This window comes from Balearica regulorum, chromosome 1 (assembly GCF_011004875.1).
Source record: "Balearica regulorum gibbericeps isolate bBalReg1 chromosome 1, bBalReg1.pri, whole genome shotgun sequence".
NCBI classification, from domain to species: Eukaryota; Metazoa; Chordata; class Aves; order Gruiformes; family Gruidae; genus Balearica; species Balearica regulorum.
In genome coordinates, this window is record NC_046184.1 from 25,348,910 (window position 1) to 25,364,534 (window position 15,625).

The following is a 15,625-nucleotide window of genomic DNA, read 5'->3' on the forward strand; positions in this document are numbered from 1 at the left end:
AGCACAGCATAATCCTGTTTCAAGAAAACCCAAATGCTTAAAATAATGAAATGTTTTTATAGCATTATGGAGATAATAATCACACATTCTATCCTTATTTTCCAAAAATACCAATCTTTTACAGAGAGTCAAAAATCTTTTGTCAATAGCAGTTGAAGTCACTGGACTTTGAGGTGGAGTGGTGTGCAGGTACTCCACCAGCGAATATATGAATGAAGCTGAAATCAGCTGTAGAAATTTCACTTCAAGAGGGATCATTCCTGAAGTTACAGCCAAAGCGATAAATCTAGGTAATAGTTGAGCAGTCAGCAACTGCAATAAAAACGGTCAGTCCATCATCTATCAGACAAGCTCCTTACCTATCCTTAGGTCCCTGCATAATTTTACAGATCTAAGAAATGATATTATAGTTCAAAACAAGTCAGTTGGCCAGGTATCCTACAGTCCTTGGAGACCAGAGTTTCAGAGGCCCATGTCAATTCAGTTCCATTAAGTTTCAAGTGTTCACAGATTCACAGGCTCTTCTGGTCACCTTTTATAGTCTTTCCAGCTCTTCATTTAAGACTGGGAACATCTCAGTTTTGTTTCAGTGATTGCTTTTCCTCTCCCAGCTGTTACATTCCTTTCTTTATCTTTCCAGTCACTTTTTCCTCAGCTGTCCGTATCACTTTTTATTCTTTCTATGGAGTCTTATGCCACATGCTGGCAGATTCTCTTCTCATTGCTTTATTACTTTTTAATAATTGTACGTGATGAGAAGTAACTGATGTCGCTCATGCCAGCTGCAAGCTGCTTGACCTACACAGTACTGTATCCAGTGAGCAAAGCAACCTGGAGATGGGTGTGAACACAGGTACAAAAGATGCAGAAATTAGACTACAAATCGAACTGAAGGTTGTGGTACTTACCATCTTTCACTAGAATTGGCCAGATTATGTGTTCCTTTTTGTAGCTGCATGTTTGTTGTGGCACTCCTTTTGCAAACAGTACTTTCATACATAAAAGTCCTTTTTTTCTCAGCTTCTTGGAATACAGGACTTTTTTTTTTTTCTCACACAAAGGAGACTAAGCAGTTTGGTCAGCACCACAGTACCAAGTATTTTCCCTACCAGAACCTGATTTGCTTCCTTTCAATTTTTCATAAAGCAACAGCCCAAATTGCATTGTATTTCAGGAAACTGCAAAGAAATGTGTTTATGGCTTTTTTTTCCCTTCCTTTTGGCAGGAAGGGGAAAGAACGGAAAGATTTACACTGTAAATATTTCGGGAAAAAAATGGGGTTTATTTCTTCAGCACAACTGAAAGCTAATTTAAATTAGTGGTACTGTGCGTTGCACAATTCTAGAATGGAACTCAGCAATTAAGAAGTCCTTTCTTATTCAGGTTAGCCAGTACACATTTGCAATGTGCAGTTACAGAGAAAAGAAATCTGAGCCTCAGGAACTGATGCAGCTTGAAGGATACACTGTGGATTATACAGCTCCTCACACAGGTACTTTTCATGATTTTGAAGTATGATATGTTTGTGTAAAACAGCTGATTCAATTTATTCATTTTGATCTAGCAGCAAAAACCCCCAAGGTTCTTTTTTTCAGCATCTGAAGGTTTTGCAATTATTCCACTAGGATTTTCTAGTGTGAAAAATCACGCTTTTAGACAGAAGCTTCATTTAAGAAGGCTGAACAATAAACTTACACTAAGGTTCCCTGAAACATTGTAAGACCACCTACGATACAAGGAAAAAAATATGAATCCTAGTCAGTCTTTCCCTTTTCTCTCTATTTTTGATGGTGGAGTCCCGTGGCAGTGTGCTGTGAAATATGTTCATAAATGTCTTAGAAAAGAAGGTGAATGATGACAGTGCTTGCTAAAGACAAATTACTGAGAGTACTCAAAAATAAATTTGAAGTTATCAGAAAAATCTACACAAGTTAGTATTAAAATGGCAGAGGGAAATCAAAGTTACACGTGTAGAGAAAAACAATTCTACTGTACCTACGCAGTGGGAGGTTAGAATTTGAGACTTCTAAGATATTGAAGATTGATCTTTGGAAACGTTGGCTTAACGTTCAGAATAAATGAGAAGGCAAACAATGCTCAGAAGGTGTTTGGAAAGCCAAAACAATTTTGTCTTAAAAAAAACCCCAGCGCAGCCCCGTTGACTGGTGTGTGCTGTACTGGTCATGTACTGTCAGAACCAAACACTGGAATAAGAAAAAGGTACCAAGGAGGGAGCAGCAACACTGATAAGAGGTATGGAGCTGCCTCTGTTCAAGGAGAGATAAAGTTGACGAGGACTTCCAGCTAGGAAAATGATGCCTAGAAGGAGGATATGTTAGAGAAATGCAGAATAGCATATGACAGAGAGAAGATGAATAAGAAATAAATGGCAATTGAATTGGAAATGGAATTATGGAAATATTTTCTCCTGTGACTTCTATATTTATTCTATTTATATGTTACTTCCATGTATTACCATTTGATCCTTATAGCTCTAGATTTTAGCATCTTTCTTGGACATAAGTACCTATAAAGTGTTTTAACACACACACACACGAAAATCAATAATGTGATAAACAGTGGTAGTGATTTAGAAATAATTTGAATTTATTAAGATTACCTTCCTATTTCCTGTTCCAGGTCTTCAGGGTGGTCGAATGTTTTTCAATGCTGTTAAAGAAGGCGATACCGTGATATTTGCCAGCGATGATGAGCAGGATAGAATACTCTGGGTTCAAGCCATGTACAGAGCCACAGGTCAATCGTATAAGCCTGTTCCTGCAAGTCAAGCTCAGAAGATGAATACTAAAGGAGGAAATGTCGACACAGATCTATCCCCACTTTGTAAGTTGGCTTTCTTTTTCTTTTCTGGCTTTGGTTTTGATTTTAGTTGGTACAGTATGTCGCAGCTCCCTCAATGAAGTTTAATTAAGCAGAAGTCATTCACTGGGGAAATGTGCCTAGCAGTTTGTTGTTAGCCAGAAGCTCTTTAACTCAGATTATTATTACCAGAGAGGGAAATCCTGACTTGCAGGTCATTATTTTTATTATAATCCATGAAAATATGACAATTAGCTTCATATTCATTACAGTTGACCCACATATTACCATGGAGATGGTGTTTGGTTTATATTATTTTTTTCAGTAGCCAGCTAGTGTAGTGTTGAATAGAAAAGCATCAATCTATTCTCAGAATTTTATAGATTTAGGTCAGCTTTATCATACATTGTATACATTAGGTATCATAAAATTGCTGTACAGACAGTGCATTGTGAACTGAAAGCCACTAGATGGGCTGCTGGATTTTTGCACCCCTCAGTGTAATAGTAAACTACATATAAAAAATTTTCAAAAAAAATCAGATTTAATTTTTCCTCATCTTTCTTTGATGATAATATTGTTTCAGAGAAAATCAAGGTAGATATAGCATATATTAACCATAACTTGAAATTTTCTTGTGGGCTCTTTGAAGGTATTCTGTCATGTAGATATCTGCGTATAGGAAGCATATATTATTTTGTTGTTGTTGTTGTTGTTGTTCTGGATGCTGAGGGCAATCCAAGGATTTTTGTAATAGCCATCCAATTTTTACAATGTCATATGACTGTATACAATAATCCTTCCTCATTATCATATATCTGTATATGTAGAGTGATAGAAGGGAGATACATGTTTTAAACTCAGCTTGGTTTAATGTCTGAAGTCTAAGCAGATTGACCCAAAACCATTCTCCTCCATCAGTCCTGCTATCACTCGATCTCACAGCCTTCCATTCATCCTGTAATCTTTTATCATTTTGCTATTAGAAGACAGTAAAATGTACTTGTTAAACTCAGTTATCTCATGTCCTGACTGGGCTGTCAAGAACACTGAAGAAAACATAGTTTAATGTCACAAAAGCACGGACATCTGTTGAATTTTTAAGCTGAAACAATTTGGAAGGATGAAGTAACCATTCATCACAGGGGGTGTTGAGGTGAAGCATTTTGCAGGACCTAAGTAACACTGCAAAAGCAAAAGTGGGGCAACAGCCAAGGAGTGCTTGTGCTCACCTCCTCCCAGTTACCTGGATCTGGGCTGGGTACTGGGAGTTCACTCTGTTCCCCTCCTAACCGTGTGTGCATCGGAAAGTACAACAGAAGTGACCATAATCAGTAGTAGCCAAGGAGTTGTTCATCTTCTTGGACACAGGGTTTCCGTGGAAGTGAAAGCAACTAGAAAATGCTGACCACAGGGCAGGGAAAGTTATAGAAAGAAAAAGGTACAAAGAACACTTGCACATTTTGATATACTGAAATTATGTTTTCAGAGATAAAATTACTAATAGTGGTAAAGAATTAAAAAAACAAGATTCACACATCATGATATTATCTTAGACAGTTAGGGTGACTACAATTCTTAGGTGGAAACCATAGGAAAAATAAGGTTTATTTTAAAGACAGTTTAAAGGAAGCTTGAAAGCCTCAAAATATCATGTATTTTTCTGTCATGCTTATGTATCAACTTGCAGAAACTGGTGTGACTGAACTGTGTATCAGTCAAAAATCCATGGTTAAATTATTATTGGCCTTTGGTTTTAATATACTTCAATGTTGGTATTTTGTAATTAATTCATAGAATACTTTGCAACAGAGTAACTTGTGAAATTTAAGTTAATGTGAGGTTTAGTCTTAAAAGAATCAATGTTTGATTTCTGTAATGCCTCCAGTTCTGCCTACACAAGGAAAATTTTATTATTCTGTCTTTTGCACTTGAGGTAGAAATGGGCATAATCAAATTAATCAGTTTCTAAGAAACTGCGAGATCTAGGGTTTACAGATATAACCTTAAATGATTTTCTAAGACTCCTCCTTCATTTACATATACTGCACCGATTTTCTTGGGGCACAGTTTTACTCTTGAGAGGAATCTATAGCTGACCTTTTGTCAGAGTTAAATATGTTCAGTTTCCTAAGTTAATTTTGTTTCCCCCTGGAAAACTGTTTGCATGAAGTTAAGAATATTTTATTTTTAATCAAGATATAACACCAAATACTTGAGAGCTAGTGTATATATTAAGTGAAATTCATTTTCATTTTTTCCTTCTTTACTATGATACATTTTTAATATTAGGAAACACAGTTATGACCAGAGAATTTGTCATGTATCTTATTTTTCAATTAATACATCATGTAAGCATTTCCAGCCAACAGATTACATTGTTGTAGTATTTAAAGTGTATCATACCATGCCCCCTCCACATACAAAAAGCAGAAAACCACCTAGGGCTTTGCAGAACAAATGTCACTTAATAATACTCAAGCCTTGAAAGACTGTCCCTGTCTTTGTCACCCTCTAGGAAGGGTGCAACTCACTCATCCTGGTAAAATGTACGAAAAGAGCTTTCAATAGCTTGAAAAATTTTAAATATCTTTAAACTGCTGGATGTAGAGAAAAATCATCCTTATATATTGTGTTTATAAAATATCTTCTGTAATCCTGAAATTCTCTTGATAGATAAGAAAAGCAACTGAAAGTTGTCATTAAAGAAATTAAAACATGATGATGATTAATATGCCACATACCTAACTGTATTAAGGTTAATTTACTGTTAGTAATAAATACTAGCAGTTCCATTTTCCATTGCCTTGTAGACAAAGTTCCAGCTTCGAAAGTTGAAGTTACGTTATTAGCTCAAATGACAACTTGGCAAAGTGCAAGCATTTCATTAAACATTTAACATTTTTAATCAAGTGATTTATGTAAATGACAATAAATGATACTTTGTTTTCACAGCCTCTACTGTTTTCTATATTCTCAAGTTCAAAACTCTTATAAAGAGTTTTTGTAAGCTGTGGTAGAATTATTCCTGTGATCTATACCATGACTCCTTTTGTACCAAAGAAAGTAGTAGAAAGCAAGGAGTAAGAGACTTCTTTCATATTAAAAAAGGCCATATTTTTGCAGTTATTGGTGCCTTGTGCCACATAAGATAATTCCTTGTAGAAGAGTGCTTAAAATGACGTGAACAAGATCCAACCACCTCTGAGCTGGATCAAAACAAACACATCAGGAACTCCTGAAAAGAAACTAGACATGTGATTATAGTAAGACACCCAGGGTCTGACTGATCTTTACAGCAATTATCACAAATGCAGAAATGGAAATGCTCCTGCATGTGCACAGCAGCAGCACTCCAAAAGGCCAGCCTACAGATCTCCAACTGATCTGAATGTGCAGTCTCTTCTTGTTGATGCTGTATGGCACTTTAGGATCATTGAAATAACGTATAAGAAACTTGATATTCTCTACTACCAATCAGGCAAATACGCATACAAGTGTGGCACTGGAATCAAACTTCTGTTGTACCTGTCCAACTTCTAAAGTGAATACTAGCTGATTTCTTCATTTCTGAGTAAAGAAACTTGGTACTGCACTTTTATAGTATTAGGTGGCTCAAAACAAAAGTGAAGACAGGCTAATGTCAGCAATGATCAAGAAAGAGACGGCTCTTCAGTTCCACTATTCTGAATAAGTATTCTGTAACGCAAAGAACAGAGTATTTAAGGATGCAAGACTGTAGAAAAGCCAGAAGTTTCCCAAGGATGTGAATGTTTCAGGCAAAGCACTAATTCAAAATAGATTCGTCTGAGTCATAGAAAGATGCGGGAGGCGATCTCTTCCTTAATGAGCAATGTGCTAGGATGCCTATTCATACAGTTAGAAAGGCTGCTGATGTGATGACCACTGTTCATAACTTGGTCATAATGAAGGAGTAACAACAGGACATGTGATGTCTTAACGAAGCAACGCAAAGCCAAACATCGTTCTGGTCCTACACCACTATGAGTTCAGAGATGCTCTCCCTTTGAAAATGCCTGCAGATAAGAAAGGAGAGAGACAGATACTAGAAAACCAAGTGAAGTTAGGAATCATTTGATCTGAGTTGTATAGTTTCCCTCATATCTCTTTTGGAATTATGTCACTTATCAAAACAGCTTATAAAAGGAAAATAATTTGAGATTTTGAAGAGACCAATTATAACAGTTGTCATTAAAATGCTGTTTTGAGCCCCTGTACAAAACATCAAATCCTATTTAAAGTAGCAAGGGAGTAGCAAAGGGAGTCAAATATATAGGCCATCCATTGGTACTACAAGACATCAGTCCAGTGACAGACAGTTGAAGACATTTCCAAATGAAACTTCCATCTGACCAAAAGAGCATCACGGAGGAAGCTTGTGTGGACATTTAAATCATCTGAGTGGAGCAGTCAGTGTTGTGTAATCAAGAAGAAAATGCAGGCAATTTGCCAAATGAAGAAATGCTTTGGGCTTAGTCATGAAAATATAATATTAAATTTTTCAGTCTATTTGGATATACTAATGATAAGCACTATAAAATTTCTCTCCCTGTCGTAGTTTAATGGTAAGGGAATAAATTATGAATTTCATATTTCTTTTAAATGTTATTTGTATCACTCTCAGTCTTCGAAATGGCTACATCAGAGACTCTGTGGGAAAACCAGAATATGACTAATATTAAGGTACTGGTCATAATACATACACACAAGAAATACCACTGCATAACCTTATGGTGGCATTGCTCAGTTTTGGCATAATTGGTAATGTTCTTGTAAAGCAGTTCTTTTAAAATAGTTCTGAGAAGTTTGTATCTGTATGTTCCATTAATTAAAATTTTTAGAAACAAACAGAAATAAAAGATTTTTTTTTCATTTGACATAGCTTTGTCAGCAGGTTCAGTGGTGCCTTTATATCCACCATACACTTTGTCACTTGGGAGAGTGGAGTAACTCCACCGTCCCTGCATGTTCCCCCATTCCTGCTTTCCTCCCATCTCCCTTTTAGAAAGAAAAGGTTAACACTGGTCCCCTTAGGCAGTCAGTAAGTCACCTTTATGTTCTCTCCCATAATACTCAGAAACATACAAAAACTAATTGGTATCCTCTTCAAGTCTGTCTTTCGGCACAATGCTGGCAGTCCATCAGTGTGCTATCCGCAGCCTGATGGTCGGGCCATGTGGGCCAGTTGCTTTCTCGTATTCTGCCACTTTCTCTCCATCAGTTATTTCTTTGTCTGATATTTAAATAATAAGGTTCTGGGAGCAGAGATTGTCTCCTTGGCCTGTGTTTCTAAGCATGTGGCACTTTGGAGTCCTGGTCAATGATCAGGAGTTGAAATGTTCCCGATGTAAGCTGTCACTATCTGTATGGAGTGGCACTTGAAGGAATGTAATGCATGTCTTGCCACTGTCTTTTGCAAAGAGCATGTGCACCTTCGTCTTCATCCAACCAGTTCCAGCCTCTTCTGTGTCAGAGTCATAGTTCTTACCCTACTACTTTCAGTCTCTAAATCTTTTTAATCCCTACAATACTAGATTTCTCATCTCTGCCTGCTCTTCTTTCCTGCCTGCCTCAGTTAGTTCAAATTGCTTCCACGATGCTTAAACTCAAGCAGAAATGTCACTGAGAGCCACGAAAGGGAGGAGGTCACTACTTTGCAAGGCCAGTTCCTGTAGTTCACCCTAGCACAGAGTAAATGCTACAGAAAATGTGGGTTTGCTTCTGGGCTGGAACGGGGCAGAGGTGATGCCTAGTGGTTTGGTTATCACTAGGAACCACTCGAACATGTGCCATAAACCTGGAATTCTAGGTAGTCTTAATTCATTCGGCTCTAGTGAGTCACTGAGGATGTGATGATTTTTATAGCCTTTGCAGCTGGACTAAAATTGGAAGTTTCTTGCAAAGATGGCAAAAGGCATGTTCGGGATTATATTTCTGCCAAAATTAATATCCTTGTTGAAAAGAACAGCCAAACAATTTGCTAAAACTCCTGCAATAGCTTTTGTAAGTTTTTACCATGATTTTAAAATATATACATATATTTATCCTACCTTGATCAAAAAAAAAAAAAAAAAAGGATTTTTTTTTTGGCTAACAGTTCCCAAAAGATGAAATAAATACGCAGCCTGAAACAGACAGTGTAATACGGAAATAGCAGCCAAAAGAACGAGTTTGTGTTAGATGCAACTTGAAAGCAGGACAACAAATGCCGTTAGGAATGGAAGAAAATGAATTGTGAAAAAACAGGAGAAGTATTACTGCTTCACAGTTCTCCCCAAATATCTTGCCACTATTTCCCAAGATTGAAAAAGTGTAGAGAATAAAATGGAAATGTATTTTTTCCTAACTGTATATCACAATCTAGTTCTCTTTCTGTCTTTTGCATTTTCATGTAGCTTGAACAGGACGTCAAAAGCTCATTTGTGTAGGAATTTGAAAAATACAACCACTCTAACAATTTTTCAAAGTAGGGTGTTAAATAATTTTTAAATCACAGTCGTATAACATTTATGAATTCCTCATATTCTTTGACCAAGTTCTTATATTTTTTTTAAAAATCCATTCTGTTTTGAAAAGATTTACCAGTTATCTTGTATTTATATCATAACAGTAAAATAAAATGTAATGTATTACACTAGATCTATTTTTCTGTTATTTCCTGCTTGCTTACAGCTGGCAAAGGTAAGTTTTTAATTGTTTTTCTGTTGCTAGAATATATTTGGTAATAGATCTTCTGTTACTGTTTGATAATGCTATTTGTACTGTTTGATTCACTTAAAAAGATGGTGATCAGTTATGAATCTTTCTGTAGAATTAAATTTAGCAAGTATTAATATTTTTAGATAAGTATTTTTTGCTTATTTTGCCCAAATTATGTAATAGCAATTTGTGCTTTCACAAGCTGCATTGTATTCAATAGGTTACCTTACACATTCTGATCATCTGGATGACTCTATCAGAATGTTGAATCTGTTTCGTTTGCAACTTCCAGTCTCCTGAATTCAAAATACTTAATTACTTGTCAGTACTTACTCCGATTTTCTTTTAAAAGAAGGGGAGTCTTTTATATTTGTGTGATTAACCAGAGTAGCCAGTTAATTTAAGAAAGATTCAGCTGTGTATAATTTGTACATCAGACCAATGGCAGAAAGAAATATTAATCCTTTCTTTTTTCCGTCATCTGTCTTATTGTAAATAGTGGCTCAGTAAATCAGGTCCGCATAAGAAGGAAAACTTACAAGAAATATAGAAACCAGTCACGCATTAAACATACTGGGTTTGGAAAACTTTTATCCGTGTGTGAATCATTTTGGAAACTGTAGATAACTTCACATTGTAGTTTAGGACTTCCAATAATGTAGTTGTGTTGATATCAGTTGTTTACCTTTGAATTCCTGTGTTTAAATATATTTAAAATGCACTAAGAGCATTTCATGTACCTATGTCAAAAATATGAGCTAAGTTTGTCATTAGTGATAGGCTAGTCTAATGCTTATGGAAATATCGTTAATCTATGTAATCACATATGCTACTGATCCTTAAACCATTAAAAATACATGCTGCTGTTTCTCTGGGATGATGGTCTCATACCTTACACGTCGATGTATTGTCATACTGTTTATTTGCTACATCCACCTTGGTGAAATCTGTCACATGGATGTGACTCTTGCTTTGACAATGCAAAGCCAAGTGATATGAATTAGTTTCTGCGTCCTTCCAGGACGTGATGCTGCAGATCCTTCAGCTTGAATTAAATAATTCTCCCATCTACAAATACAGCTGAAAGTTGGACTTGACATGGATCAATATGATCTGGGGCTAAATTTCTAAATGTGACTGATTATGTTAGCATCATGCCCACAGATCAATATTGAGTTTTATTATGAACCTGACTCTATAATTGGGTTTAATCAATAAACTTTTGTCTCCTTTTCTTTAGAAATTTTAGGTTTGTACTATGCAGGTTTTCAAAATTGCATCTAGGATACTCTTAGATCTATACTTTTCTAGTAACGAATATAAAAAGACCTAGGTTTGAATTTAAAGGAACAAAGAGCTAAGACCCTATTGAAAGGGGAAGTCAATTTTTAAGTTGATAGGACTGTTCACCCCAGTACAGTCTATAGAATCCAAGACAGCTAATGTGCTAATACATAACTAGTCCTTTTGGGCACTGTAAGGCTTTTTCTGTCCATACTTGATAGATAATTCACATTGAGGACTTTGACAAAACAGAGCATTAATGAAAGCAATCACTAGAGCTTCTCTTTTGATAAACCCGCGGGGTTTAAAGGCGTTGAAAGATGCAATCTGTGAAGAACAATAAATTTGGGTCTTTGATTGAAGTGCCATTTGGGATGGTATGTTTTCTCGATGTATTTACACAAAAATGCTGCTCCCTTTTTCACTACTCTTTGCTGGAAGGTTGAAGGAGCTCTTTGCCATTACTACATTAAGGTTTGTCTCATTAAAAGCTGAGTACAAAAAGAAGGCTGGAAATGACCTAGCTCAAGCCAGTGTGTTCATTTCTGCTCCAGTTTGCCATTTGAGAAGTAGACTTCAAGCCATGATGAATATTTCTATGAGCGGTACTTTGATCTGCAGAAAAGATGCTCTTTCTTATCCGAAGAAATAAATGCATGAACCTTTTCTTTTTTTGCAATGGAGGGAAGGATATTTATTTGGTTATTTTGCTAAAATTAGAAAGAGCACCACACAAACCCGGGAAATTATAGAATACATTTTTTTCATACTCATAACATTGTTTTGTAAATTGTAACATTTGCAGAGCTCCACTAGATAACCATACTTTAAGAATTGTTTTAATGATGTACTATGTCGTATTTTCCGGTAGCCTTTCTAAATTTTGTTTAATCTGTCAGTGGGTAGCAACTTTATTTTTTTTTCACTGTTACACTCCATAGACCGGTATGATAGAAAAATAATTCAGTAATATGATTTTGCATTTAAAAACCAAGCATCTACTTATGTGACTTACTTCTTTGAGATATTTTCAAGGAAGTTTGAATATTGAGACTTATATACCACGTGTACACTTGCATTTATAAATCACCTTTATTGTTCTGCACATTTTTCCTTTGTATGAACAGATACAGACCGTGGTCAGAAACATGGCATGGATGAGTTTATTTCTGCTAATCCCTGCAAATTTGACCATGCTTCCCTCTTTAGACTGCTTCAGAGGCAGACCTTGGATCACAGATTGAATGACTCCTATTCTTGTTTGGTGAGTACTGGCTGGAAGATAGGTATAAAGAAGTGAGAAATAGTTGTTACAAAGTAGTCCTTTCTTCCTAGTTCATTCAATAGCTGCGGTTGTAGTTGGAATAAAGGGTCCAATCGATTGGTTTCAAATTTGAAAATTATACACTTGCAAGCTGCTGCTGTGCCACTCAATAGAAAGAAAGAGACCCAAACTGTCTCTGATTTTATCAGCTGAAATTTATCATGTCCTGTATGGAGGTTTGAATAAAAACAGAAGGTTTTGATAATGGTAAGAGCTCCTGTGGTAGGATTTACTGACACCTGTACAGGCATTTTAAGGTACAAATGCAGTCGCCTGATGTTAGACATTTTCACCTATCTTGTAATTCTTCATTCCACTGTGGTGTGAAGAAGGAAAAACGCCAAAAGAAGGGAAGCAGAACGACAGCCAATGTAGATGTATGGGCATATATGCATTATTTGAATTGCAAAAAACAAATGGGAGCATAATTATTAAACAAAACTAAGTGTGCTCTCTTTATCAAAATGAATGTTTTTCACATTCAAAGACAGCTATAAAAGATAAGATATTGGCATAACATGCTTCCCTATTTCCAGGTGCAGTTTCCCTTTCCTACGTACACTTTCTGTTCTATGCTTTGGGGGGCCAGGGGTCAAGGATGGGACTGCTTCTGGGTTTGTTTTCAGTAGGGAAAACCAGCAACAATCTTGTGGAAGTCCGTCAGATTATACACCCTTGTTAAACAGGTTTGTGTGGGTCAGACCTCATACCTTCCTGAGGCTTTATTTTTCACCTGATACCATGTCTGAAATAGTGATTTCTCACTAAGAACATAAAACACCTCATAGCACAGATTTTTTTTTCACTTTACTATCTCAACAGCAACAAAAAAGGATAACTTTTTTTGTTACTTCAGTTTTTCCATTGATCTGACTAGTCATGTAGTACAAAGATAATGATGGGGTTTAGGTTTGTTTGCAAGTGTACAAAAGAAAGAAAAAGGATTATTTGGTGACAGTTGCTTCCTTTTTAAAATATTACCAGATAAGTATGTATAGAAAAAGTTAAAGGACTCATTTTCTGTCTGTGGGTTGCACACTGAATCAAAGAAGAGGCCTGAAGGTACATCTGTACAAAGTAATTGGCACTCAAAGAGAAAATGGTTAGCTTTCTAACAGTGCATTGGGGTCAAAATCTTTTTTTATTATAATAATATAGTAAGACACTTAATATAACCTTGAAATCAGGAACTTTTAGAAGAGGTTAGGTGAAATACACAGTGCTATAGCAACCATAAAGCAGATGCATTTCTTATTGTTCTTTTTAAAATTCAGCTTTTAATAAGTAGAAAGGGTGATCATTTTTTGTTAAATTGCATATTTAACTATATTTTTTAATTAAAAAAACTGGTAATGTCAAGATAGCAGTAGAATACATGAACATATAAGTGTGAATATTTTTTTCTGAACAGCTCATTTCCTATCATTTTCAGAAACAATGCATCCCTTTATGTCGATAAATATAGAGTAACCACACATACAACTTGTAAAAATAAAACCAAAAATGTGTAAGAATTAATATTTAGCCCAGTTCTGTATTAAATTTCTATAAGACTTAAGCTTCTTTAATTTTACATTCTTCTTGGTATTGAGGAGCTTCTTTTTTGTTGGGTTTTTTTTTGCACTTATACAATAAAAAATATGCAGTTATCTGATACTCTGTAGCATATAGTTGTTTTGTGTTTGTGAGACTTATGCATGGTATGGGGTTGAACAAGGGCAAGGAAGGCACATATTTGTATGAAAATGACCACACTAAAACAGATCTCTTACGGAGGCTGAAGTTAAAGTAATGCGTTCTTTAAAAATTTGTATTCTTGTCACAATTTTTTCCTACAAGAACACAGAGGAATTTTAATAATTATTTCCTCTTGTATTGCAGCAGTTTTTTGTGTTTTCCATAAAAACGTGGAGAGAGATCAGTGACAGTGACGATGTATCGGCAGAATATCAATCGCAATAACCGCTGTGTATTTTATCTAGGCATAGGATACATATTATTGCAGAAATTCAGTTAAAATCCCTTTCATCTTTCAATGGAATACCATATTTTCTAGCAAACACTTTTTAAACTACATGAGGCATTGCAACATGACTGGATATTAGTTTAAAACACTGAGTACTGTTCTGGGTGCTGTAATAAAGCTAAGTGTTCTCTAGAAACAGCTGAAGCTCTTTAAAGGCAATGGAAACATTGACTTCAAAGAAATTAATCAGGTGCAGATAAATTTATGAAATAACTTTGAGGTGTTCTTGTTTGCAAATAAGATGTTAAATTCAAGAGTTGAGGGAGAATATAAAATTTAAATTCCTGTCTCATGCAAGTCTTTTGATAAAGTTAAAACACAGATGATTTAAACCTGATGTGAATATATTTTTAAGTATTGTTTAATAGCATTTTGGCTGATATTTTGTATAAATATTAAACATCTGAGCTTGCAGAAGTATTCACAAGCAATAGGCAAATATTGGTCTTCAGCTGCTAAACTGACATTACAAATTCATGACTTGCAAAATCATTTTGCTTATCCAAGTTATTTGTATATTTGGGTTCACGTGTTCCTCAGTCTCTCTTAACCATTTGGCAGGGATGATGAGAGGGAAATATCACCACAATTAAGAAAAGAACAAAGGAAAATGCTTATTTAGAACAGCTATGCAGTAGCTGTGGTTTTCCAAGTTTTATGTCTTTCTCCCCACTGCTTTTTGGAAGCTCACTGTGCTATCTTTTTTTCATATTGGGAGGCAAAGCAATAAAAACTCTTCTGGTTTATATTATATATACATCAAGAATCAATTTTTATTTTTTTTTTTGACTCTGGAGTTGCTCAAGAACTGTTTTTGTGGTGGGAAGGAGTCTCTACTTTGTTCGTGTCTGTGTCAGGGTTACGCTGTTCTGGTCTCATCAAGACTCTGCCCAAGTAAGCCCTCAGTATGCCCCAGAATATCTAATTACTGTCTAAGGTCAAATCATACTCATCTTATTCAGGTGGCTTTTAACAAACTACCTACCTTTGTATCTCTTTACTAGTATAAGTTGTTAAAAAGTTGTTAAAAGTGTTTGCATGCCACATAAGAAACAGAGTAAATGGTCCAATTGTGGTTCTCGCACATTAAAGTTGCAGCCACAGGGAACTGACCATCCAGAAACTGTGTTATAACTGTCCATGTTAATGGCCCTCACCTTACCCAAATGTTCTCTCATAGCTTACAATTAATTACTTTAATAAAGTGTTAGTTTATTTTATGTTAGATTTTTGTATAATTGAATCTGTGCCAGACTTTGGATGTATTAGCATGTTTTTGTAAACCATATATTTCATAGTAGTGGTAACTCAGAACTGCAACTAGTTTCCTGACATTTACTGCTTTCAGCAGGAGGGCTATTGTTGGATCTAGCTTCCAGTGCCATCAGCATTAGTCAGATACAAATCATTCCGGGATAAAAAGTGCATGTCATACAGATAAAAATGTGTGC

At 35.6% G+C, this 15,625-nt stretch overlaps 1 protein-coding gene across 8 annotated transcripts in view; it reads left to right on the plus strand.

Moving 5' to 3' along the window:
• The window catches only part of CADPS2 (calcium dependent secretion activator 2), a 319,877-nt gene that overhangs the window by 201,083 nt on the left and 103,169 nt on the right, over window positions 1-15,625 (plus strand). For all 8 annotated transcript variants that reach the window (XM_075742996.1, XM_075743000.1, XM_075743016.1 and 5 more), the window contains exons 10-12: window positions 1,384-1,492; window positions 2,641-2,844; window positions 11,952-12,088. In XM_075742996.1, the coding sequence (XP_075599111.1) occupies window positions 1,384-1,492; window positions 2,641-2,844; window positions 11,952-12,088 (450 nt within the window). The remainder of the gene's footprint in view (window positions 1-1,383; window positions 1,493-2,640; window positions 2,845-11,951; window positions 12,089-15,625) is intronic.